The sequence below is a fragment of the Xenopus tropicalis genome, chromosome 6 (genome assembly GCF_000004195.4).
Source record: "Xenopus tropicalis strain Nigerian chromosome 6, UCB_Xtro_10.0, whole genome shotgun sequence".
Classification (NCBI taxonomy): domain Eukaryota; kingdom Metazoa; phylum Chordata; class Amphibia; order Anura; family Pipidae; genus Xenopus; species Xenopus tropicalis.
In genome coordinates this window covers 61,976,623-62,002,660 of record NC_030682.2, presented here as the reverse complement: position 1 = coordinate 62,002,660, position 26,038 = coordinate 61,976,623, and the positions used below count along the sequence as shown (strand labels likewise).

At 38.5% G+C, this 26,038-nt stretch overlaps 1 protein-coding gene across 1 annotated transcript; it reads right to left on the bottom strand.

Annotated features, from left to right (window-relative positions):
• Positions 1–223: 223 nt before the first annotated feature.
• On the bottom strand, positions 224–10,027 carry velo1. The gene is made up of 6 exons (XM_012965501.3): positions 9,925–10,027; positions 7,391–7,549; positions 3,569–5,479; positions 3,096–3,218; positions 1,058–1,168; positions 224–631 (listed from the first exon to the last, which is right to left on the bottom strand). The coding sequence occupies exons 2-6, from the start codon at positions 7,539–7,541 to the stop codon at positions 594–596; spliced, it is 2,334 nt and encodes a 777-aa protein (XP_012820955.1). The 5' UTR covers positions 7,542–7,549; positions 9,925–10,027; the 3' UTR covers positions 224–593.
• Positions 10,028–26,038: the final 16,011 nt, after the last annotated feature.

Sequence of the window (26,038 nt, the reverse complement as noted above, 5' to 3'; positions counted from 1 at the left end):
CAGGTATGTCAGAGGGAACATGGCTGCTGGTTGAAAGCTGCCATTTGTTTTAGGAAAGTGTTATGGTGCCAGTAAACAGAGGGGATATATGCAGTACGGTGATGCGGTGTGGAAGATGTGCCTAATTTATATGCATGGTAGAAAAATGTATGGTTTGTATGTCCTTTAAGGGCTAGGAAACTATTGATAAGCTACCACCGCCAAAAGAAAAAACCCTAATTTGTTAGGTACATTGTTTGCAGTTTATTTAATCTTTATTTGATGCTATTACATCGTGGACACAGTGCTATATACAATATTAAAGTGCTTTTTTTTTTTAGTGTGCCATTTCAATATGTCAAATACATTTCAAATTCTATTCTTTCAAATATTATTTCTAATTCAAAACTGAATTCTCTTCTTCAGTGTGTCTGTTTTCAAAACAATTTAGCCTCTAGCTTCAAGTGTGCAATATACCACAGGTTTACACAAAAATGCAAAAATGAGTGGGTAGGTAGGACCCCTTTTTCAGGAGTAAAATATTACATGCGAAAACACAATATACAAAGTTTGTTTAAGAGATATATACACTTTTTTTACAGTTTGCCATTCATCTACTTCTTTTTGGTGCCACGTTTCCGTAATCCATGGCCTAAAAGCAAAAAGTTATAGTTACAAGTTATTTACAATTCAGACTACCTTTAGGTTTATGTGCAATTGAGACCTACATTGTTTGGGCATACAGTTTTCAAGTATTAAAGTGTGACTAAATTTCCCTTTTTGTAGGGACTTTTAAATACAAATAAATCTAAGCAACACATACTTTATAACTGATAAACTTCTCTCCCCACAAAAAAACAGATGGGCTGCATGGCTACAATGGTATTTTGCATAGAAAAAAAAATTTAGTCAAGATTAGTTGAACACTTGTATAGAATGATATAAACTGCCAACAAACATGGTAGGATCTAGAAAGAAAAATGGTCAATCCTTTTTGCATCACAATATACAGTTACCAGCTCTTTCTCATAAGAGAAAAACAATTGTTTATCTTTGTGAAATATGCTTTACTCCTTACCTCTGTACAAGAAGGATCTAGGAACCTCCCATGTTTCTACTTCTTCTGGATCAGTTCTAGCTTGTTTTCTTTTAGAATACTTGAGAGCTCCTTTCTTTTTTGGAGGCTTATCTAAAAACATGATGTTAACTGAATAAGTCCTTACCCTAGTAATGGTAATAACTGTTTCAAAAGTTGAAAAATCACTTACAGTACACACATCTAGCCTAAAAACATGAACAAGACATTAACGGTGCAACTTTTATGCATAATATTAGTACAATAAAAGTTCAGAACCAACATACTATTGTATGTGCCTGTACTTTGGGCTTGAGCCTTTTGCTTTAATAAGCATCTAGCTGCGGATCACAGGAAGTGTGTTTGCCCCTAGACATTGCATAATTCAAGTTACCTTTAAATCCCAAAAGTAGAGAAAACAGCATTCAATATATATATATATATATATATATATATATATATATATATATATATATATATATATATATATATATATATATAAAAAAAAGATCCTGTACTGCACAAGGGGATAGTGAACCTTAGGTAGGCAGGTGATTACACCTTGAAATGTCAGATAACAGTGGACATGTAGTTTTTAGTGCTTTACTGTGGGTAGAGTCCCAACAGAAAAGTGGGATCAATTAACTCTTGTGTTCCCATGCAGAAAAAAAACCACCATCTATTGCTCTGTGAGGCTAGTTTCATCTTATCTTTCTATTTAGGCCCTTTCCTAGTCATAATCCAGTATCTTCTTCAAACTAAGGTTGGCTGCTAGGATACATTTTACAACCACAAAAAAAAAAAATATATATATATATATATATATAATATATATTATATAAAATTTATATATAAAATATATTATAAATAATATATATAAATTAAGGCCTACTGAAGACACTGCCCATAGAATAGCTGGAGAGAGTTTCGGCAAAACAATTTTCACTTGCCCCTAGTATGTATTTTTTCTAGGCTCAGCATACAGCTTCCAGAATTCCTGGCTGTTTCACTATGGTTCCATGAATACCATCCATTGGATGCTCAAAAAGGTAAAAAAAAAAAACCTAACATCAACTGAACACATCCATGATAGTGGTAAAAATCACTGGAGAGATCACTCAGATCATCCAATCCCACTTCTGCCCATAGTGGTTACCGATTGTTGTACTGCATGCTGTGTACAAGCAAGACAAAAATTATACAACCCACACTTGAAATAGCTGCAAAAGACAACTAGATGTCTAGCAGCCTATGCAACTATCTAGGAAGCTTAAGGGCTAGAAACATTAGAAAAATCATGGCAGCATCACCCCTGAGCATTGGCCTTACAGGTCTAATACCACCACAGTCCTAGACAATAGCCATAATGTCCAAGACCAGATTAATAAAAGTGGTCTAGAGATAATTAAAGAGGGACTCAATGTATTAAGGTCTACAAGAAATTTGCCCAAAAAACTTATTTCATCAATACATCATCATAACATATGAAGGGCTGGCAAGAAAGGCTTCCTAAGCTGCCTTCATAATGATATACCAGGTGATTTAAACCCTGCAGTGCTCTCAGGAAAAGACATCAGTATTCTACCACCCCTGAAGACCTGTCACCATAAGAATCAATTCCAAATGCCTTTCTTTTGTGTTAGTTAAGCAAAATAAACTTTTCTTAAACAAAAAACTTTTATAGTGTTTCCTTCAGTCTTATTCACAATCACAGCAAGCAGGTACAATTTTGTGGACACAAGATTTTGGAGTGATATAAAACCTGTGTATGCACCAGAATGGGGGGGGGGGGGTCTGATGCCCATGCCCAGACTACATCATTATAGAGCATTAAGTAGTAAGAGGGTGTGAGGGTGCAGAGACATCTAGTAAGTGCAGAATGGAAAAGTGAATTTATAAACAGGCAGGTAGATTTTTTATATTTATTTGCAAAGGACTGTGCATGTGTGTGTTGGGGTGTGGGGTGGGTGGGCAACAGGTCCCATTTAAACATCTGTATTTCAAATTCAAGAATGTACTGTAGCCAGCTATTTACTCATACCTTGCTCTTTGATTTTGGCTGGATCTTGCAAATAATATGCAGGTTCTGGGAATTTGGGTTTAGCACCTCTTCCAACCCAGTACTCTTCAACAGCTGTCCCAGTGGTTTTCTTTTGAGCTTTTCCTAAATTAAACACATTTTTTAATATGCAAATAAGAGCTAGACATAAGCTATAAAGTAAAAAAGTCCTTTATTTACAATAAAATCTAGTAAAAATGGCAAGCTAGATAAATCCAGACCCACACAAACTTTTTTAAAAGACCTTAAAACATAACACACTATTGTCTAACTGGATGCTTTGTAGGACTTTGCTAAAGATCTGCACATTTTGATTCTAAAAAGGAGGGAATGCAGAAGGCTGCTACAGTCTAAAAAAAATGCTGCCTTTGAAGAAAGATTTTCCTGATCCACAGTATATGCAACACTTAGCTTTATGGGGAGAAGGTGGTTGGTCTTAAGAGTCTTCAACTTACCACCCACTGACTTTTGCAGAGATTTCTTCTGCTCAGAGATTTCTTTGAAGCCTCGGTTTAGTTTTGCAATCTGCTTGTCATAGATAGTATAGTCACTGCCATTATAATCCTTAAGTCGACACATCTGATTTAGTGTGTCATAAGCACCCTTTTTAGACACCAATTTTTCTTTTACAGGCCATCCAATAAGTTGTGCTGGGATCATGCCTTTTGCAGGTTTCCAGAGAATTCGCTTCTGAGCTATTTGCTTAAAGATGCTTCCTTTGCCAATATCCACCTGCCCATGTGGAAGGCTCTCTTGAAAGTAATACTCCTCTTCATCACTATCCTCTTCATCATCTCCTTCGTCATAGTTTTGCAAGTTTTCTTCCTCCATTACCCAGTATTCCTCCGAGTCCTCAGGTTCAGACAGTGACTGACTCTTCTTTGGCTTCTTTTTAACAGAGTACAGTTTCCTTCTACTAAGACCTCTCAGGGGAACTCCAATTTTTCTACATCTGCTTGAAACATTTTTAGGTTTTGCTGCAGAAGACCTGTATTTTTCATACTGGCCACTGGATTGTTTCATAGGTATTTCATCTTCCTTTAAAGAACCACTGCTTTTAATGGTTTCCCTCTCCAAATCCTCTGTGGTTTTTCGGAAAGAATACAAACCTTTCCTAAGAATATAATCAGGGACAAAGTAAGATACAGAAGCACTATCCATTGAAGACCCTTCATCCCTTGATGAAAGCTCTTCTGAAGTAACACTTAATACACTTGGTCGTTTTTGCTTCCTTTGCGAAGAATAAACATCATAATCATAGTTTGCATCTATATTTTCAAAACAAGCCAGCCATGTTGGTGATGGCATAAATTTCTCTATGGAATCATCTGTCCACATGCTACTTTTGTTAGCCAATTTCACCTCTCCATTACAGGATGGCTGATTTTGGATATCTTGCTGCTCTGTACAGACATCTGAGCCTTCTATAAGGTCACCATTTGTAATGACATTATGTTCATCAGAATCCTCAGGTGCACTTATCTGTGGATCATCATAAACAGGACTAACTACTTCAACATGTTCCATCACCATGGTCGGTAAGTCTGCTTCCACTGTGGCCTTAATTTTCAGATTTTGTTTTCCCTGCTTGCTAGTTTCATATCGGGGCTCTCTTGTTTGAACTATTGTGGTTTGGGTTTCTGTTTCTTGAATAGTATCAATACACAGTTTAGGAGGGAGTGAATTTTTACATTCATCTTTGTTTGGAAAGGCAACACTCTGCACAGCAAGCTCCTCGCCTTCTGCTTGAGGGCCATACAATACACCCTCACAAAAAAGATCTCGCTGCACTACATTTTCTGGTAATTCTTTAACAACTGCCACATCGTATATTGGTATGGTTTCTTTATAAGACTTCCACATCTGTATGGCAGCAGGTGAACCACTTCCATACTCTATTCTTACCTCCTCTTTCTCATATGCATAGCTTCCTGGAGGCATGTTTCTGTACTGGGTCGAGTTGCAAGCATTTTTATGAAAGTCCCTTTCCTGTGTTGATGTTGCAGGAGACATGGACATCTCAACATTCTCCAGGTTACTGTCGTTTCCTGTGCTGCTAATTCCAGAAGAATGATAGACTACATTTCCTCCATCACAGCCTTTATTGTCTGTACTCAGTTGCTTTTTGGAAGCAACTTCTTGTTGCCGTGGATCAGTCTGGGTTTCTTTGGTTTCAGTTCTTCTCCCAGGACTGCTGTAGTGTCTAAATCTTGTAGCATGGTAAAACATTGGGGAAAGTGGATGGGGATTAAAATGAGGTCTTCTGCTCATCCTAGTATTCATTTGAGGCTGGGGAACAAAATATCCAGGGTACTCATGGAGAGCAACAGAGTAGTATGGAAAATAGGGATTTCCACCTCTGAAGCCTAAGGAGAAGGGAAAAAGAGGGGGGGGGGGAGCATAATTTAGATAAAGACAATAAAAACTATTATTAGTTTAGATAAAGACAATAAAATCCATAAATTAAAGCATTTGGGGGTTTTATCAGCCAGCACACAATCTTCAGTTGTTTCCAATAGTTTTGGTAAAGGCCCCATATAAGTGTGTAAATCTTACTTTTCTGGCAACCTTATGTGCATGTAATGAGTAGAAGAATCTTTAAAGGCTTGGATCATTATGGTTTTAAAATTGTGCACCAGATCTCAAATTTTGGCTTGTGTTAGAAGTGTTAGTGACATCTCACATGCCCTGTGTGATCCTGATGTACACACACACTTCAGTGGAGTACTAAGAGAAAATAGTATGTTGGTTGAACCTGGCACCAGTAGTTTGTCAACTTCTGGTACCCTCGCTCCTGGTGGTATTAGTCCTTTTCTTTGTTTTTGCCCCTGATAAAATGTTTTGTGTTTAGCTCACATAAACATTTATGGTGGAATATGGTCTGCTGCGAGGTCCACTTCCACCACCTTTGTCACAAGCAGTTTCAGAACTACCACTAGAGCCCTACACTTGAACACATTAGGGCGTTTGAGGCTGTAGTTCATTAACCTAGATTAGCAGAGTGTCTGGAGCACTGAGAGAAATGCCATCATATGCTATGTCACTTTACCAACAGTTGTGCCATACATATTGGACTAACCGAAAGAGATAAATAAAACATCAAGATTCAGATTCCCAAGCTGTACTTAGAACAGCCAAAAGCAAGCAGAAGCATTAAAATAGAAAGAAAAAAAATGCACACTTCTAATATCACAAAAACAATGCTTAGACCAACGTTCAGTTCTCATCTGTCGAAGAAGGTCCCCTGCAAGGACAGCGAGAACAAAATTCTGTCTACGCAGATTCCCCTGTAGAGCCTCCTGACTTGGATAGATTCCGTTCTCAAGCTTGCCTTGGTCACTACTACCTGGGCCTTAGAGGCCACCTGTTTGGCTGTAAAAGCAGTTGTTTCTGTGCTGTGAAGAGATTTCTCTGTGCTCACACCAATAATTCCTTTTTACTCCTTAATGAGGTCTCCCTTTCACTCCTGTTCTCCTTTTTATAACAGTCCCATGTGCGCACTGGCTTTTTTCTTCTCACCGGCAATTGCCGGCAGCACAGTGGGTTTGTATTTGGTTCAGTATTCAGAAGAATCCCTTGAGGAGTATTTGGCCAAATACCTAATTAAAGGGTTTTGTATATCCCTAAAGTATATGTTACACTTGTGAAAGGAACAGTAACACCAAAAATGCACTTTTGTGTGTTTGCTACTTCCAGACCCAACTCAGAGCAGCTCTCAGAAAAACAAAAGGGTGCTGGTCTTTTTATAATAACAGAAGTGACTGGCTTATTGCCGGTAGGGGCAATAAGCTGGTGGCAGTTTATTAAGGTAGTTTAGACTGGCCATGATAAGCAGGTTGTGTCAAAAGGGAATAAACACAATGGCTGAACACCCATGGTTGAGTGAAAAGCTAGAGACTTTGGGCAGGTTTTTTTTAAAAAAAAAAAAAAAACCGAATGACAGTTACATTGCAGGATAATTATAATCAAATAATTTTTTAAATAAAAAGGTCTCTTATACTTGGTCCCAACTAAGATTAATCCTTATTGGATGAGAACAATCCTATTGGGTTTAGTGTTTGTAGACAAAATATTGAGATCCAAATTACAGAAAGACATTACTTGGAAAACCCCAGGTCCCAAACATTCTGGATAAAAGTAGTAGATGTTTATAGGCATTTCCCACAAATGAGATTTTAGTTTTAAAAAAAAAAAAAAAAATAGGATCACATTTCAACTTAAGTGAACATGCAGTTTTTAAAGCAAAGATATACATACAATAAAGTATTAGATCTTACCTGGCCCAGGAACGCAGTATGGATTGTACAACTGGCCAAGGTACCAAGGATTTGGGAAAGGTAGTTGTGCTGTTGGCTGTGCATAAAAGAAAGGCCTTGGCTGGTTTGTAGAATACTGCCCATTTTCTGGGGGAGGTGCCGTCGTGTTCATTTTTAAGGCTATGGAAGCAAACAGTTGATATATTTATCCAATTTTCAACTATTACAAAACAACTCTCTTCAATTGCTTTCTGCTATTTGTTCCCCCGAAAATTAAAATTTCAAAAATTAGCTTCAGAATTCTGTGCAGGAGCTCAGTAAAATGGATTGCAGAGGTTTTAAACTGTTAAAGTTTGATGCTTTAGTTTGTATGTGCAACCCTGGTCCCTGGTATGGTCTGTGTGGGTTTCTTTGAGCATTTCCTCACGCTAAAGACAGAGGCAGGTTATTTGACTCCTGGTGAAAATGACCCTAAGGCTAATGCCAGACGAGGCGTAGGGCAGATATTTTCAGCAAGCGGAAAAGCCACAATAAAACCAACCGCGTGTCATTGTTCTTACATGGGGTGATCAAATGTTATGGAAAAATGCCTTCTGCATTGGATCGCCAAATCTGAAAACAGTGGGCAAACCCCTTACTACTTAACCACTTCAGATAATGCTACAGAAAAAAAAATGCAATTAAGGGTTAATCTTTAAAACACCTGTATATACAAACAGAAATGCAATGCTCTAAATTAAAAAAAAAAAAAAAAAAAATCTGTATTACTTAATAGTTGGGCTTAACTAGGCAGTCTGAATTGCCTCCCCTGACCTCAACCCAGCTCTGAAAATATGATTGTGATTATTTTTATGCTCTAAAAATGCACTGTGACCATTTGGAGCAAGAAAAGCACTCACACATGCACTTCTGACTAACTGCATGCTCATGGCAGAATATAAATATTTACAATTTAAGGACTGGATTTTAAAAAAAGGCACGTCCTGTATTTTTTTTTTTTTGCGCCCTACATGTTGAGAAGTCAATTGAATAGAGGGCTGCATTCAGCACTAACAAAAATGCAATGCCTAGAAACGAGATATATGCATTTTTATGCACTCAGCATGTGTTTCTAAAAGCATAAAGTGTGCCAGTGTGTAAGAGCCCTTATAACAATAGCAACTGTACAAAATAAAGGCAACATACAGTATAGCATTTAGCTTGCTAATCACCTTCATTATGTAGTCAATGATAAATAAATTGTGCCTGAACATATGGGCCAAAAATAAAACCTAATGACTTTTGGGGATATTACAAAAAGCACATTTTAAAAGGCAGATTCCCATCACCTGTATTTGACACATGAAATACAAGCAGTCCTAAGGCATATGTATTCCTCATTAAAGGAATAATTATTTTTATGGTGTACTTTTCATGTATAAATTACACTGACACATGCCATTTAAAATTTTATTCTACCAAATATATATATTTTTTTCAGTTGTAATATTGGTGTGTAGGCTTCAATCTCATTGCATTGTGCCGCAGTCTGAACTTTCAGAAGGAGCCAACCCTACCAATTTTATTTTGCTCTGCTAGTGAGTGAAGCCTGTTCACTTGTTAAAATAAGTTAATATTTTAGCAGCATGCTGGTTACAGCAGCCATGTCTACAATGTTTATGGGGCCCAGCACATTTACGCAGCAGTTTACATAGATTACAGATCATTCATACCATTTTGCTCAGCAAACAGCAATACAAATACGTAAAAAAAAAAAAAAAATAATTATATATATATATGAATTTACAACATATATGTTCTGACAGTATGAATATCTACCACAGTTTAGGGCTCATACACAGACCCCTCCACCTTATTCCACTTTCCTGGTTGTATCCACAAGCACACCAATGTGGTGTGAGCATTACATAGGCATTTGGCCTGATGCTTGCTGAAACTCTGCTGTAATAGAGATTTTATTTTCAGGGCACTTTGATGCCATATGCCAAATATCACTGGTTACCTCACAAGCTCAGAGTCCACGTATTTAGTACATTACTGGAACTACCAGTATCTGGGACCATATATTTAACAGAAATCCAGATACTACACAAGATCAAGCAACAAACAAGGAGTAGAAGCACTACAATTAATAGGACACCTCTTGGTATTACACAGGGAGTATACATTTAATAGACCTAATAGAGCTATTTGGCAGGATCAGTAAGCATATATATTAAATAGAGCCACTGAAAATGTTACACAGACTAAGGCACAGTATTAACAGAACTATTACAGGTATTACACAGGCTCAGGGGCAATATATCTTAATGCAATCACAGGTATTTCAAAGGCTTGGGGAATATACATGAAATAAGGCCACTGCGCACACACAGCACAACAGCAGAGTCTATCAAATCACAAAAGACCTAGAAACATAAAAAGTATAAATTGGGAAACTTTGATTAATGGTCTAAAACACAAATCCTAATGGTCATGTGCTTACTAACTCATATCCTTAATAAGCAATACAAAAAAATCCTACACACATACTTCTCCCACCAAGCAACACTCACCTGTTCATTCAAAAGCACAACTAACTTTCCACCAACCCACCATCCACCTGTTACAAATTTATAAATTGCTTAACCCAAGGAACCCTTCATGAAAACCAATTAGTTGCTGAGAAGGGGGAAGGGGGAAACAGAATTCTCAAGGAGCTCCAAGATATGGGATTGGTTAATCAGATGCATTGCTGGGTCATAGAAAGAAAGAGCATGACTATGCTTGTGCTTTTTTTGTATTATAGTATTATATAACTATTTAACAAAAGTATGTGTTTTGAAAACATATGGAACAGTGAATGCCGTGTAAATCACTAAGCTCATTGCTGCCCTGCAGACTGAATTATCTTCCTGCTCAAAGAATCACTATTTTTTTATTTAAAAAAAAAAAAATTACAAAACAGTAAAACAAATAGCCAATTTATCCCTTTAAGCACACTTATGAATGCATGCTTTCAAAGGTTTTAACTCAGCCCTAAAACTGAATTTATACATATTCATATTTTATACTTATTTAAAGTTATCTTTAAACAATGTTGCCAAATTTACTCCACACGTTTGCCAACCACCACCTTTAATAAAGAACTACCCAGATAAGCTGTGTGCATAGTTTCATTAAATATTACCAGCCCTATCTTAGGCTTATTTTATATAAATCCTTATTAAAGGTGAAAGTTGGCAATTTCTGTCTGAGAGGCACACTATTAAGCTATAATGTATTATTAGGGCAATGGCATCCTGTAAGATTTGTTGCCCATATCTAGGGGCACATTTATCAAAGTCCGAATGAGTACGAATTAGAAAAATTTGTATTTTTTCGAATTTATAGAACTTTGCGTTATTTCCACAATATTTTCGTTAAATTCGTGCTTTGCATCAATTTGTGCGGAAAAAATTGTATTTGTCGCAACGAATACGAAAGTTTCAGAATTCATTCAAGCTTCGGTATTGTGACTTTCTTTTGGCCAGGTTGGAGCTGCAGAGTACCATTGAGTCCTATGGGAGGCCTCCAAAATCATGCACTGAAGGTTCAAAGTCAGAAAGGTTTCACACTGTTTCCAATCATTCGGATACAAAAATTTTGTAACTTTCGGATCGCAACCACAAAATTTTCGTAGGACCACAATACTAATTTTCAGACAATTAATGCACATCATAGATTATTGTAGTTGCTCTGAATTTTTTCCAATCATACCTTTAACAATCCGAAAATCGTACTTTGATAAATCTGCCCCTAAATCTGTATTACTGTAGCTACTGTAGAAATATTCTGAAAATGACTTTCCATAGCATGACATTAAGATCCCCCAAGTAAAGTATATTGCTTGAGGTGATCTGACGTAACTGAGGAAAATTGCTTCGCATTTTCCCACAATTAAGCCAGATTGCTGTGAATAAGGCTAATGCCACACAGAGCGTATTCTTGGCAATCCAAATAGCACTTGCCAAGAATACGCCCCTATACTTAAAAATGCTTCTACCTGTGCCTATACCTGAATGCATCGAATACGCTCAGGTTCAGGCACATGTAGCCAATATCTGCCAAAAACCGCAAGACTATGCATTTTCAGTGGATCAGCTACATGTGCTTGCACCCAAGCGTATTCAATGCATTCGGGTGCAGGCACAGGTAGGGGCATTTTTAAGCATGTGTAGTGTATTCATTAATGTATGAAAAAAAAATTGAATACAAAAAAATTTGTATTTTTTTCTAAGTCTTTTTAGTCTTCTAAGTCTTCTTATATTGTGCGTATTTTCTATCATATTTTTGTTCATTTGCGCAACCTTTTCATACTTGGTGCCAATTTGCAAGAAAATTTGAGTATGAAAGTTTCGGATTCATTCAAGCTTCGGTATCGTGACTTTCCTTGGGCCAGGTTGGAGCTGCAGAGTGCCATTAAGTCCTATGGGAGGCTTCCAAAATCATGCACTAAAGGTTTAGTTGGGATACAAAAATTGCGTGACTATCGGAACGCCATTCGCAAACGATCGGTTCAATACAAAAAAATTAGTATTTTTTCTAAGTTTTCATACTGTGCGTATTTTTTGCAACTTTTTCGTTAATTTGTGTGACTTTTTCGACAAAATTGTATTTGTTGCAACGAGTGCGAAAGTTTCGGATTCATTAAAGCTTCATTTCGGATTCATTAAAGCTTTTTTACTTGGCGACAATTTGGGAGACAGTTTGAGTATGAAAGTTTTGGATTCATTCAAGCTTCGGTATTGTGACTTTCCTTGGGCCAGGTTGGAGCTGCAGAGTGCCATTGATTCCTATGGGAGGCTTCCAAAATCATGCATAGAAGGATCAAAGTCATAAAGGTTTTCCCGTCATTTATGATCATTTGGATACGAAAATTTATGAAAATTTAGTGACTTTCGGATCGCCATTACGATATTACCGTGACTATTACGATTTTTTGGTAAGCATTTTTGTGACATTTCTGATCATCAGAAATTATCGTATTTAATCCAAATTTTTCTCACTTCGGGATTCTGCCCCATGTGTCTAAATTCAGGCTGAGGCAGTTCCTCTGGGTGCAGATACAGCAAGAGGGAGCAGAGGCCAGCAGAATGGCTGATTCTCAGTCTGCGTTTAAATGAAGCCCAAGAATAAGCCCCATCTGGCAGTAGCCTAAGGGCTCATACAGACATTTGGATCTGTGTTCCCCTGCGGTGGAAAGGAAGAGAACTCCACCGCCGGGAAACACAGGTCCAAACGCATATGTGCATGCCCTAAGCAGACAAAAAGTCCTTTGTGAGGCACAGCCCTAAGTGCAGTGTTACACATAGGATGTTGTAGATGTAGGAGCTCAGGTTTTTGGGTGCAAAATTGCTGTTGTATGAAAGATCTCCCAGTAAATTTACAAAAGTGGAGTAAATTGAAACTGGATTAAATATTATAGAAGTTTTATACATTTTGGTATTTAATTGTCAATCCTGATGCCATTTTAATAAATTTGGCCTATCAAATTACTTGACTAATTTGGAGTAAAATGTACAACAATTTGAAGTTGGTAAAAGTAAAATTTTTTTGTCATTATTAACATTTTACTTGCGTTACTTATAATAATAGAAAGTTAAACATAGAACGTTAAAAACGCAAAATGATGTTACTCTTGTTAACTTTTTGACTTGTTTGGTGCAGGTATTAAGCAGGGTTCTTTTTAGATTCTTTTATTCTTTACCAACTGAAAAATATACATTGGCAAGATCAGTTTTGTTAAAAATATAATAACTCATGGCCAAAGTATATTTAGCAGGCCTCATTGCAGAGGCACTGAACCAACAATGACTTTGGGACAGTGTCACTAGATATACTTAAAGGAACAGTAACACCAAAAAATGAAAGCGTATAAAAGTAACTAAAATATAATGTGCTGCTGCCTTGCACTGGTAAAAGTTGTGTGTTTACTTCAGAAAGTCTACTATAATTTATATAATAAGCTGCTGTGTAGCCACGGGGGCAGCCATTCAAGCTGGAAAAAAGGAGAAAAGGCACAGGTTACATAGCAGATAACAGATAAGTTCTGTAAAATACAATAGTGTTTTATCTGTTATCTGCAATGTGCCTGTGCCTTTTCTCCTTTGAATGGCTGCCCCCATGGCTGCATAGCAGCTTATTTATATAAATTATAGTAGACTTTCTGAAGTAAACACACAACTTTTACCAGTGCAGGGCAGCAGCACATTATATTTTAGTTACTTTTATACGCTTTCATTTTTTGGTGTTACTGTTCCTTTAAGAGTTTATGGCCACAGTGCCCCAGTCCTTCCCACCAGCACTTCACGTTACTACATACGTATCACAAAGTAGCCCGAAGACTCTTCTAGGGATCCCTCACAGCGAATGATCAGTGAAGTAATGCTGAACTTAGTAGCAAATATCTGCTGTTTTGCTCTTCTGCGTTTACATACCTGGCTCGAGGCCACAGAGACTATCAGTGAAGAATAAGATGATGGTGATGCATTTTTACAGTAGTACTCCAGGCTGGTGCAGTTTTTCATTGAATGGGAGCACTGGCCCAGTAAGGAATTATACAGAGAACTAGGTTTACTACAGTACATGAATGTCTGATTTACCACAAGTGACTGGATTTCATTATCAAAAGGTGACAACCCTAGGGCTACCATACAGTATCAGTCACATTCCTTTCCCATGCTTTAAGGCTAATGTCCCACATGGAGATAAGTCGCCCATGATAAATCTCTGCTACCTTGTCAGGGCTTGCTCAGCTCCTGCCGGTTGGAGTAAGAACCTAGGAGGAAGCCTAAGTAAGGCAGTGCAGAAGTACAAAGTGTGTTATCCAAAGGGATCATAAGAATCTTAGGTGGACATCCAGGCACAGGTCACTTAAAGTGGCAGTCAGCGGGATCAGGCAAATCACTCCACAAAAGCAAATTCCAGTGCACTCAGGAGCTCAAGGAAGAATTCCTATTTTCAGGCATCTATTTATTTAAAATTTTCGCTCCAAAATGCACCATCTTGACTACGAAGCAAATTGCTCCGCACGGAGTGCTCCCAAAAAGCCTTTTCACCGGCAATAAGGGAATTGCCAGAAAGGGCTTCACATAGCTTTATTTTTCCAAAGTCGTGCAATGCAAAGTTTCTGTAACAGTACCAGGTGGTCTTGTGGGGTGGGGGGGGACGCCCACCTCTTAGTTATGCGCGCCGTTGCGCCCGTCCTGCTGTTCTAGTGCACGGAAGTGCGTGCGCATGCTTTTAAACCAGCGCGATACATGATGTCATCGCACAAGGCGCAAAATTCTAATATTTAAAGGCACCTGTGCATAAATTTATCGCCCAACTTCGGTTTAGCTTCCTTGTTCCTTTGTCTATTTTGATTGCCTCTTCATGTTTTGACCCTTGCCTGACCTTGACTTCGCTGTTTGCTGCCTGTACTGACCCTTTGCCAGTTTACTGCGCCTTTAGGATCTCAACTCTGTACCTCGTTGACGGCACGGATTTGACCTCGGCCTGTTCCGCATTCGTCTCCTCTCCCTAACTTTGCATTAACGCTAGGTTCCCTAGCCTGGTTCCATTTGCCCTGGTTCTGGGTTTGGGATACCGTGCGTGACAGTTTCCTCCTGCAGGCAACTTTGAACGAAGAAAAACAAAGCAATGTGTAGGTCTTTCCATCAACGATTCCCTTTATTGCCGGTGGAAAGGCTTTTCAGGAAGATTAGTTGCCAATGGTAGCAGAGATTTATTGTGGGCAACTGATCTCCCAGTTAGCTTAAAACTAATGTTGGACAGAGCGCTTCAGTTGCCTGAGATAGATCTCTGCTACCGCGGCCAACTAACTGCAACCAAATGCCTTCCCCCAGCAACGATAGGAGTCGTTGGTGGAAAGGCCTCCTGCAAGCAACTTCGTGTGACTATGGAAAGCTGCAGCGATGTGTAGGCCTTTCCACCGGCTACTCCAATTGTTGCTGGTAGAAAGGCATTTTGGAGTGGTTAGTCACCTGTGGTAGCAAAGATCTACCGTGAGAAACTAACTTGCTCCATGGGACATTAAGGCCATAGTCTAAAAGTTGCATCCCATTCACACATAAAGTACTGTAGGTGACAAATGCAATTTTATGAATAGGAGGGTCGATGAATTGAAGGTTTATCAGGTTTAAAAACAGGGGTGTGGGCAAAAAATATTCATGGTCTGCTCTTCCCATTTTCTATACCGTCCACAAAATTCATCACAAAACCTTGTTAACCTTACCCTAGGGTGGCATATCCCATACTAGGAGGGCCCAGCCTAAATACCAGTTGAAGTAAAAATTGTGAGAATGCCTATTAGCAATTCTAGATATTCCTGGAAGCACAGTCTGATGGTTAGGGAGATATTTGAGGTGAACATTATTTTACTATCCTTAATATTCTTGAAACTTTCTAAATGACTGAAAGAGAAGAGATTTCATATATCCATAGTTTTTATGATACAAGGTGATCTCTTACCTCAAAGTGGGGTTTGAACCAAAAAAAGTCCCAAAACCATAGCAGTAAATTACCCCACTGAGGAGAAATAGTATATTCCTGATTTACAATTGCAGTGGAATGTGCAAAGTTTGTATGTAAATCGCCATTTTTTTTAAGTACAATGCAGCATTTTCCCCAGAATTCTAAAGTAATTCCACATTCCAATGTTTGCTGCTACTTGTACAGAGTGCACTTTTATGGAACAAGTTAGCATCAGTTTTGGTAAATTTTAGGAGCAGTAACCCATAGAAACCAATAAGATGTTTGCTTTTAAACAGGTGACTAGTTAATGCTGCCTGCTGATTGGCTGTTATGGGTTACTGCTCCTGGGCAAAAGTAGTGCCTTTTATTACATATGGCATTGGTGTATGGACTGTATGCAATATTGCTTGTTCTAATACATAAATCTTCATGTCTAAATCTATGATGATTGGGACACTTGCCTATTATCATACCAAAACCAAAAAAGTACTATTACAAAAGAATGCTACTGGTGATGAAAAGCCATAAATCTAGCTATATTTTGTTTAGTCTTGGCAGTGGACTTCTGCACATTAACATAGAACATTTCTTGAACTATAGTATACTTCTGATATATAATGAAATGTGGTAGGTGACCATGTACTTTAGTACATGTACAAGAATTTTCTTAAATAGAGCGGAAGTATACACCCATGTCCCCAACATGCCACTATTCCCTCAACTGACATCTTTTTAGACTGTGGTAAGTTAGAGGAAAGATGAAAAATGTTTTGCTGCTCCGAAACAGACAGCAGCCTTTGATCGAGGCAAGAGAATCTGTTTGGGATGTGCAGTATTTCGCTCTCACGGCCAGAACCAAAAATATTTGCCTATGCACTTTTAAGAAGAAAGACTGCCTAACAATTATGAGAAAAGAGTTTGTGCGGCTTGCATAAGGAAACTGTTCAGTTTTGCAGTTCTGAGGAACTTTCATCTTGCTTTCAGTACTTCATTTAGAGAGACCCTAGAATCAGTTAAAGCATCTCTGTTATTACCACAAACTTTTCACTTTACAAGTTCTTCCACTTGTGTTGGTGCTCTAAAAAGGATGAGTAGAAAATAGTATTTATTAGAAGATTCATGGAGGTTAAAGAAGAGCTAAAGCTTAAGTAAAGAAGTAGGACAGAAATCTTAAAAATAATGTTATGGGCTTCTGTACCAGCACAAGGCACAGTGCTTTAGCAATAAAGGTTTGTGCCTCTGAAGATGCCCCAGTAGCTCCCCATCTTGTTTTCTGTTGTTTTACTGCACAAGCTCTTTGCTGCTGTCACTTACTGAGCTTAGGGGCAAAACACAATATACTGTATAAATAGAATATAAATGTCACAATATAAGGCTGATCAGTAAACAATACAGATTTTTTTTATACATGGCAGCTCTGCAATTAGCATCAGAATGTAATAATCAGCCCTATAGCATCACCTTGAATTACAGACTAAGCTAAGACTAAGCTTTAATGTAAATCACCAGTGGGATGGCATACGAGTCGCTACGATTTCCAGAAGTTGCCTGAAGTTTCCTCTCGAGGGCAGCTTCTGGAAATCCTAGCGACGCGTATGCCATCCCACCGGCGATTTACATTCTAGCCTGTGGGATGGCATTGCAGGGAGATTATCGTGGGGCGACTAATCTCCTCGTCTGCCACTGCCCTAAGGTTTAGCTTTCTTAAAAGATAATGGGTATCCCTAGTCTAAGTGGGATCAAATGCATTGGAGAGTATAAGAACAAACCATGTTTTGAATGTCTAAAAAAAGAAACCTTTCTGCCGTTTTGATACTAAATATTGTTAAATATGAGTTATGGGACATACTACCCAAAGTTTTGGTATCCAGATTAGCAAAAGAAATCTACCTTCACAGTAGAAGATGTCAGTAGCCTGTAAAATCCTGTTGACACAAAACTGTCCTGTTTTTAGGAAGTTTGAATCTGATTTTTATGTAATGTATGTATGTTGCCCTAACTGCCCAAGAGTTTTTAGAGGAAGGACATTGTGGATCAAACTAGTGGTTGACATTGTCTCTATTATCTCAGGCTTGTTTCTTTATTAATACTATTTCCATCATATACTTAAACTCTTGAAACAACCGTAACAGAAAGTAAAATTTCACACAATCCATATACAGGTTAATGCCCAGGACTGCTATCAGAAATGACGTTCCCCATTCCCCAAGAGGGCCTAATGGTTAAAAACAAACACAGATGGGAACCCTTTAACCCTTTTACTGCCAGCCATTTTGGTCAAAGCGGAACTTGTATTGCCAGACAGTTTTTGAACATTTTGCACTGTTTCACTTTAGGGGCCTTTCCTCGGGGGGACTTTTAGTTTACCAAGGAAAACAATATATCGTTTTTTTCAGAACAACCTAAGCTTTCAAAATATGGTAGAATTTTTGTGTAATTCCAATTCTGTAACAAGATATAGGCTTCTAAATGTCTAAAAATGCAAAAAAAATCTAATTTTCCATAATATAATCACACATACTAGAAACAAAAATTATTTTATGCACGAATATACAACTGATTTGGAAATGTCTCCTGAACGTGCCAATACCAAATATATATAGTTTTATGGAGATTTCTCACTTGTATAGGTCAAAAACTCCCAGCAGTACACTACCAAATTCCCAAAGCACTGCTCCAAAAAAACTGCATACTTTGGATTTCAAGGCCAAAATTCCACTAACAGAAGGTTTATCCCAGAAAATTGTACATTTTTGGAAAGAACAGATTCTGGGGAATACAGAATAGGCACAACTGTCTGTCTACTCCAAACTATCAAGTCGCAATGCTTTCCTAAAGTTATTGGTTTTTATCAAAATTTGTGATTTTTTTTAAAAATCGCTTCAAAGCTTCTAGTCTATAGTATCTTATCTCCTACAGGTCATAAAGTAACCAAATAAAACACCCTAAATATGAATGCCTGGGGTCCACTGAACAGTTTGATGCCCAATATGTATAGGTTTACCTAAGTATGTGGCATGTAGGGGCCCCAATGTGAACATACCCCATATGAACTGTCATTTCTGTCATTTCAGCTTCTGCAAAATCAACACATTTACATCATTATATGTGGGATGAAGCTAGTAAAAAGTACGCTCACCCCAGAAAGTCATATATTTTTGGAAAGTACACATTCCCCCGAATCTAAAATGGGTACCCATGTCTTTCTACTCCAAAGTACCAAGCCGCACAGCTTTTCTAAAGTTAGCAATTTTGATGACATTTCCAAAAATCCCCTCAAAGCTTCCAATTTGAAGCATCTTATCTCCCACATAGCATTAGGTACCAAGATAAAACACCCTGAATTTGAACACCAGGGGTCCACTGAACAGTTTGATGCCCAATATGTATAGGTTTACCCAAGTATGTGGCATGTAGGGGCCCCAATGTGAACATACCCCCATATATACTGTCATTTCTGTCATTTCAGCTTCTGCAAAATCAACACATTTACATCATTATATGTGGGATAAAGCTAGTAAAAAGTATGCTCACCCCAGAAAGTCATATATTTTTGGAAAGTACACATTCCCCCGAATCTAAAATGGGTACCTATGTCTTTCTACTCCAAAGTACCAAGCCGCACAGCTTTTCTAAAGTTAGCAATTTTGATGACATTTCCAAAAATCCCCTCAAAGCTTCCACTTTGAAGCATCTTATCTCCCACATAGCATTAGGTACCAAGATAAAACACCCTGAATTTGAACGCCAGGGGTCCACTGAACAGTTTGATGCCCAATATGTATAGGTTTACCTAAGTATGTGGCATGTAGGGGCCCCAATGTGAACATACCCCCATATGAACTGTCATTTCTGTCATTTCAGCTCCTGCAAAATCAACACATTTACATCATTATATGTGGGATAAAGCTACAAAAAAGTACGCTCACCCCAGAAAGTCATATATTTTTGGAAAGTACACATTCCCCCGAATCTAAAATGGGTACCCATGTCTTTCTACTCCAAAGTACCAAGCCGCACAGCTTTTCTAAAGTTAGCAATTTTGATGACATTTCCAAAAATCCCCTCAAAGCTTCCACTTTGAAGCATCTTATCTCCCACATAGCATTAGGTACCAAGATAAAACACCCTGAATTTGAACACCAGGGGTCCACTGAACAGTTTGATGCCCAATATGTATAGGTTTACCCAAGTATGTGGCATGTAGGGGCCCGAATGTGAACATACCCCCATATATACTGTCATTTCTGTCATTTCAGCTCCTGCAAAATCAACACATTTACATCATTATATGTGAGATAAAGCTACAAAAAAGTACGCTCACCCCAGAAAGCCATATATTTTTGGAAAGTACACATTCCCCCGAATCTAAAATGGGTACCCATGTCTTTCTACTCCAAAGTACCAAGCCGCACAGCTTTTCTAAAGTTAGCAATTTTGATGACATTTCCAAAAATCCCCTCAAAGCTTCCATTTTGAAGCATCTTATCTCCCACATAGCATTAGGTACCAAGATAAAACACCCTGAATTTGAACGCCAGGGGTCCACTGAACAGTTTGATGCCCAATATGTATAGGTTTACCTAAGTATGTGGCATGTAGGGGCCCCAATGTGAACATACCCCCATATATACTGTCATTTCTGTCATTTCAGCTCCTGCAAAATCAACACATTTACATCATTATATGTGGGATAAAGCTACAAAAAAGTACGCTCACCCCAGAAAGTCATATATTTTTGGAAAGTACACATTCCCCCGAATCTAAAATGGGTACCCATGTCTTTCTACTCCAAAGTACCAAGCCGCACAGCTTTTCTAAAGTTAACAATTTTGATGACATTTCCAAAAATCCCCTCAAAGCTTCCACTTTGCAGCATCTTATCTCCCACATAGCATTAGGTACCAAGATAAAACACCCTGAATTTGAACACCAGGGGTCCACTGAACAGTTTGATGCCCAATGTGTATAGGTTTACCCAAGTATGTGGCATGTAGGGGCCCGAATGTGAACATACCCCCATATATACTGTCATTTCTGTCATTTCAGCTCCTGCAAAATCAACACATTTACATCATTATATGTGAGATAAAGCTACAAAAAAGTACGCTCACCCCAGAAAGCCATATATTTTTGGAAAGTACACATTCCCCCGAATCTAAAATGGGTACCCATGTCTTTCTACTCCAAAGTACCAAGCCGCACAGCTTTTCTAAAGTTAGCAATTTTGATGACATTTCCAAAAATCCCCTCAAAGCTTCCATTTTGAAGCATCTTATCTCCCACATAGCATTAGGTACCAAGATAAAACACCCTGAATTTGAACGCCAGGGGTCCACTGAACAGTTTGATGCCCAATATGTATAGGTTTACCTAAGTATGTGGCATGTAGGGGCCCCAATGTGAACATACCCCCATATATACTGTCATTTCTGTCATTTCAGCTCATGCAAAATCAACACATTTACATCATTATATGTGGGATAAAGCTACAAAAAAGTACGCTCACCCCAGAAAGTCATATATTTTTGGAAAGTACACATTCCCCCGAATCTAAAATGGGTACCCATGTCTTTCTACTCCAAAGTACCAAGCCGCACAGCTTTTCTAAAGTTAGCAATTTTGATGACATTTCCAAAAATCCCCTCAAAGCTTCCACTTTGCAGCATCTTATCTCCCACATAGTGTTAGGTACCAAGATAAAACACCCTAAATTTGAACGCCAGGGGTCCACTGAACAGTTTGATGCCCAATATGTATAGGTTTACCTAAGTATGTGGCATGTAGGGGCCCCAATGGGAACATACCCCCATATGATCTATCATTTCAGCTCCTGCAAAATCAACACATTTACATCCTTTATGTGGGATAATGCTACAAAAAAAGTACATTCACCCCAGAAAGCCATATATTTTTGGAAAATACACATCCCCCCGAATCTATAATGGGTAAATATTTCTTATTGCTACAAAGTACCAAGCTGTAAAGCTTTCCTAAGTTTGCAGATTTATATGACATTTTCGAAAATCGCATAAAAATGTTGCAATTTGCCGCATTTATTTCTCACAATTTCTTGATAAAGATCAGATAAAGACAAATCACCCCAAAAAGGAACACCAGAGGTCTACTGAACAGTTTGATGCCCAATATGCATAGATATACCAAAGTCTGCGGTATGTACTGAACCCAAAATGAAAATAGCGCATAAGGATTTCTCGCCTGCCAGCTCAGCTTTTGCACACAGAGCCCCCTGTCAGTGTATTATGTGCCAAAACTTCCCCTAACCATACAGTGACCCCCACAAAACCATATATTTTTGGAAAGTACACATTCTGACAAATCCAACAAGGGTAAAGAGTCCTTTCTACACCAAAGTACCAATCTGCAGAGCTTTCCTAAAGTTATTGGTTTTTATGACATTTCAGAAAATCGCCTAAAAATTTTGCAATTTGTCGCATTTATCTCACACAATTTCTTGCGTACAAAGGCAAGTCACCCCAAATAGGAACACCAGAGGCCTACTGAACAGTTTGATGCCCAATATGCATAGATATACCAAAGTCTGCGGTATGTACTGAACCCTAAATGAAAATAGCGCATAAGGATTTCTCGCCTGCCAGCTCAGCTTTTGCACACAGAGCCCCCTGTCAGTGTATTATGTGCCAAAACTTCCCCTAACTATACAGATCCCCCACAAAACCATATATTTTTGGAAAGTACACATTCTGACAAATCCAACAAGGGTAAAGAGTCCTTTCTACACCAAAGTACCAATCTGCAGAGCTTTCCTAAAGTTATTGGTTTTTATGACATTTCAGAAAATCGCCTAAAAATGTTGCAATTTGTCGCATTTATCTCACACAATTTCTTGCGTACAAAGGCAAGTCACCCCAAATAGGAAAACCAGAGGTCTACTGAACAGTTTGATGCCCAATATGCATAGATTACCAAAGTCTGCAGTATGTACTGAACCCTAAATGAAAATAGCGCATAAGGATTTCTCGCCTGCCAGCTCAGCTTTTGCACACAGAGCCCCCTGTCAGTGTATTATGTGCCAAAACTTCCCCTAACTATACAGAGACCCCCACAAAACCATATATTTTTGGAAAGTACACATTCTGACAAATCCAACAAAGGTAAAGAGTCCTTTCTACACCAAAGTACCAAGCCGCAAAGCTTTCCTAAAGTTATTGGTTTTTATGACATTTCAGAAAATCGCCTAAAAATGTTGCAATTTGCCGCATTTATCTCACACAATTTCTTGCGTACAAAGGCAAGTCACCCCAAATAGGAACACCAGAGGCCTACTGAACAGTTTGATGCCCAATATGCATAGATATACCAAAGTCTGCGGTATGTACTGAACCCTAAATGAAAATAGCGCATAAGGATTTCTCGCCTGCCAGCTCAGCTTTTGCACACAGAGCCCCCTGTCAGTGTATTATGTGCCAAAACTTCCCCTAACTATACAGATCCCCCACAAAACCATATATTTTTGGAAAGTACACATTCTGACAAATCCAACAAGGGTAAAGAGTCCTTTCTACACCAAAGTACCAATCTGCAGAGCTTTCCTAAAGTTATTGGTTTTTATGACATTTCAGAAAATTGCCTAAAAATGTTGCAATTTGTCACATTTATCTCACACAATTTCTTGCGTACAAAGGCAAATCACCCCCAATAGGAACACCAGAGGCCTACTGAACAGTTTGATGCCCAATATGCATAGATATACCAAAGTCTGCGGTATGTACTGAACCCTAAATGAAAATAGCGCATAAGGATTTCTCGCCTGCCAGCTCAGCTTTTGCACACAGAGCCCCCTGTCAGTGTATTATGTGCCAAAACTTCCCCTAACTATACAGATCCCCCACAAAACCATATATTTTTGGAAAGTACACATTCTGACAAATCCAACAAGGGTAAAGAGTCCTTTCTACACCAAAGTACCAATCTGCAGAGCTTTCCTAAAGTTATTGGTTTTTATGACATTTCAGAAAATTGCCTAAAAATGTTGCAATTTGTCGCATTTATCTCACACAATTTCTTGCGTACAAAGGCAAGTCACCCCAAATAGGAACACCAGAGGCCTACTGAACAGTTTGATGCCCAATATGCATAGATATACCAAAGTCTGCGGTATGTACTGAACCCAAAATGAAAATAGCGCATAAGGATTTCTCGCCTGCCAGCTCAGCTTTTGCACACAGAGCCCCCTGTCAGTGTATTATGTGCAGTAACCCCCCCCTAACTATACAGTGACCCCCAGAAAACCATATATTTTTGGAAAGTACACATTCTGATGAATTCAAAATAGGTAAAGTTATTTTTGTACACCAAAGTTACACCTGGCAAAGCTACGCTAAAAACAGATCAGGAACACTTATATAGGGATAAAATGTGATAAAACCACAAAAATTGTGCAAATCAGTGAAACAACAAAATAAGTTACATGACAGTGTAATTAGTGGCCAGAATATCTGATCCAATAGTTACGCTGTCAAAATAAACAGTTTTTAGGTAAAAGAAAATAAAAACAAAGTGGTAAAATGAAAAAAAAAACAAAAAAAAAGCAAAACAAAAAAAAACCAAAGTGTTTGTGTATACATGTGTGTACATGTGTAAAAGTTGTGTGATAGTGTGTAAGTGTGTATATGAGTGTAAATAAGTGTAAAAAGTGTGAAAAATGAAAAAAAAAAAATAAAATAAAATAAAATAAAAAAATGCTAAAATGTGTGCTGTAAGTGTGTGTAAATGTATGTATGTATGTATAAATGTATGTAAATGTGTGTATAAGTGTGTAAAAGTGTGTAAATGCAATAAAAAAAAAAAGTCCTTACCTGTTCCTGAAGACCGATCGCCTCCTTCCTCATTTGGGCCGGCGCTGGGGGAGAGGGAGGAAGCAGGAAGCAGCAGATGCGATGCGATCGCATCTGCTGCTTCCTGGAGGGTCCTGCGAGCGATCGGCTCGCAGGACCCTGATGACAGCCCCCCTGGCACATTGCCCAGGGGGGCTGTCATTGTTAGAAGCCCTCTGCAGCGGCGGCACATGCCGCCGCTGCAGAGGGCAGCGCTTAAACGCCAACGACGTATGAGACACGTCGTTGGCGTTTAAGCCCTTTTACTGCCAGCACGTATGCCATACGTGCTTGGCAGTAAAAGAGTTAATAAACTCACATAAGGCTGTGAAGGAAGCAGCTCAGACCCATATTGCTAACATCATTTATGTTTCCTATTGCAGACAGGCTTATTGTAAAGTAGAAAAAATGTATTCTAATTAATATTCTTTGACAATATGTCCCCTTTAAGCTGTGTGTTAGATCTGTCAGGAAAAACCATCAGCAGAGAAAAAGCCAATCTGTTCCATTTCCATCCCATGTATGCACTACGCACATGGGGCAGATATTGGGCAACAAAATGCAAATACAGTAGAACCCCAAATTTATGTCCCCGGATTTAACGTTTTCCCACTTTTTACACCGTTTTGTTGTGGTCCCACCAATTTTAATGTATCCCTCTGGGCTTTTTTCCCGGGTTTTACAAATGAATTTCCCGCATTTTACACTGTTTTTATCATGCTTCTCCCTAGCAAACTGCTTAGTTTTATGGTGAAAATACAGCTTACTTTAGGAATTAAAGTTTCCCCCATATCTTGTGATCACAGGCGCCATCTTAGGAAGGTCAGCGTCACCACTATTGCCTCATATTTCATACTGCGCATGCGCGCCTATCTGGGAGCATGCAAAATACCGCGTTGCACAAGTATGGGGAATTTGTAGCTGCGCAACAGAAACACCAGTCCTCTATTAAAACAGCTGTACAAGGTGCATATTTTCGCTAAAAGAGTACAGATTTTTGTTTTAGATGGAAAATTGCAGTGCTGTACAGTATTCTTTTTCACATCTTTTTATTAATTGTGTTGGGTGGAAAACCCCAACATTCTGTTCTTTGACTTTGGCTTATTCTTCCACTTCTTCTTATTCTACTTCTTCTTCTTAGCGCCCCCCATTTCTAGGGGACTGCAGTCTTAGATTTGAAAAGTAGGCGGAGCCACCAACAGCCAATCAAACTTCACCTATTGATTTTTATTGGTTTGATGCCAGAGTTCCCAAACTTTGCATAGTCAGTCACTGGGTGACTACGCATTCAAGTTTTAAAAAAAAAAAAAGCAAA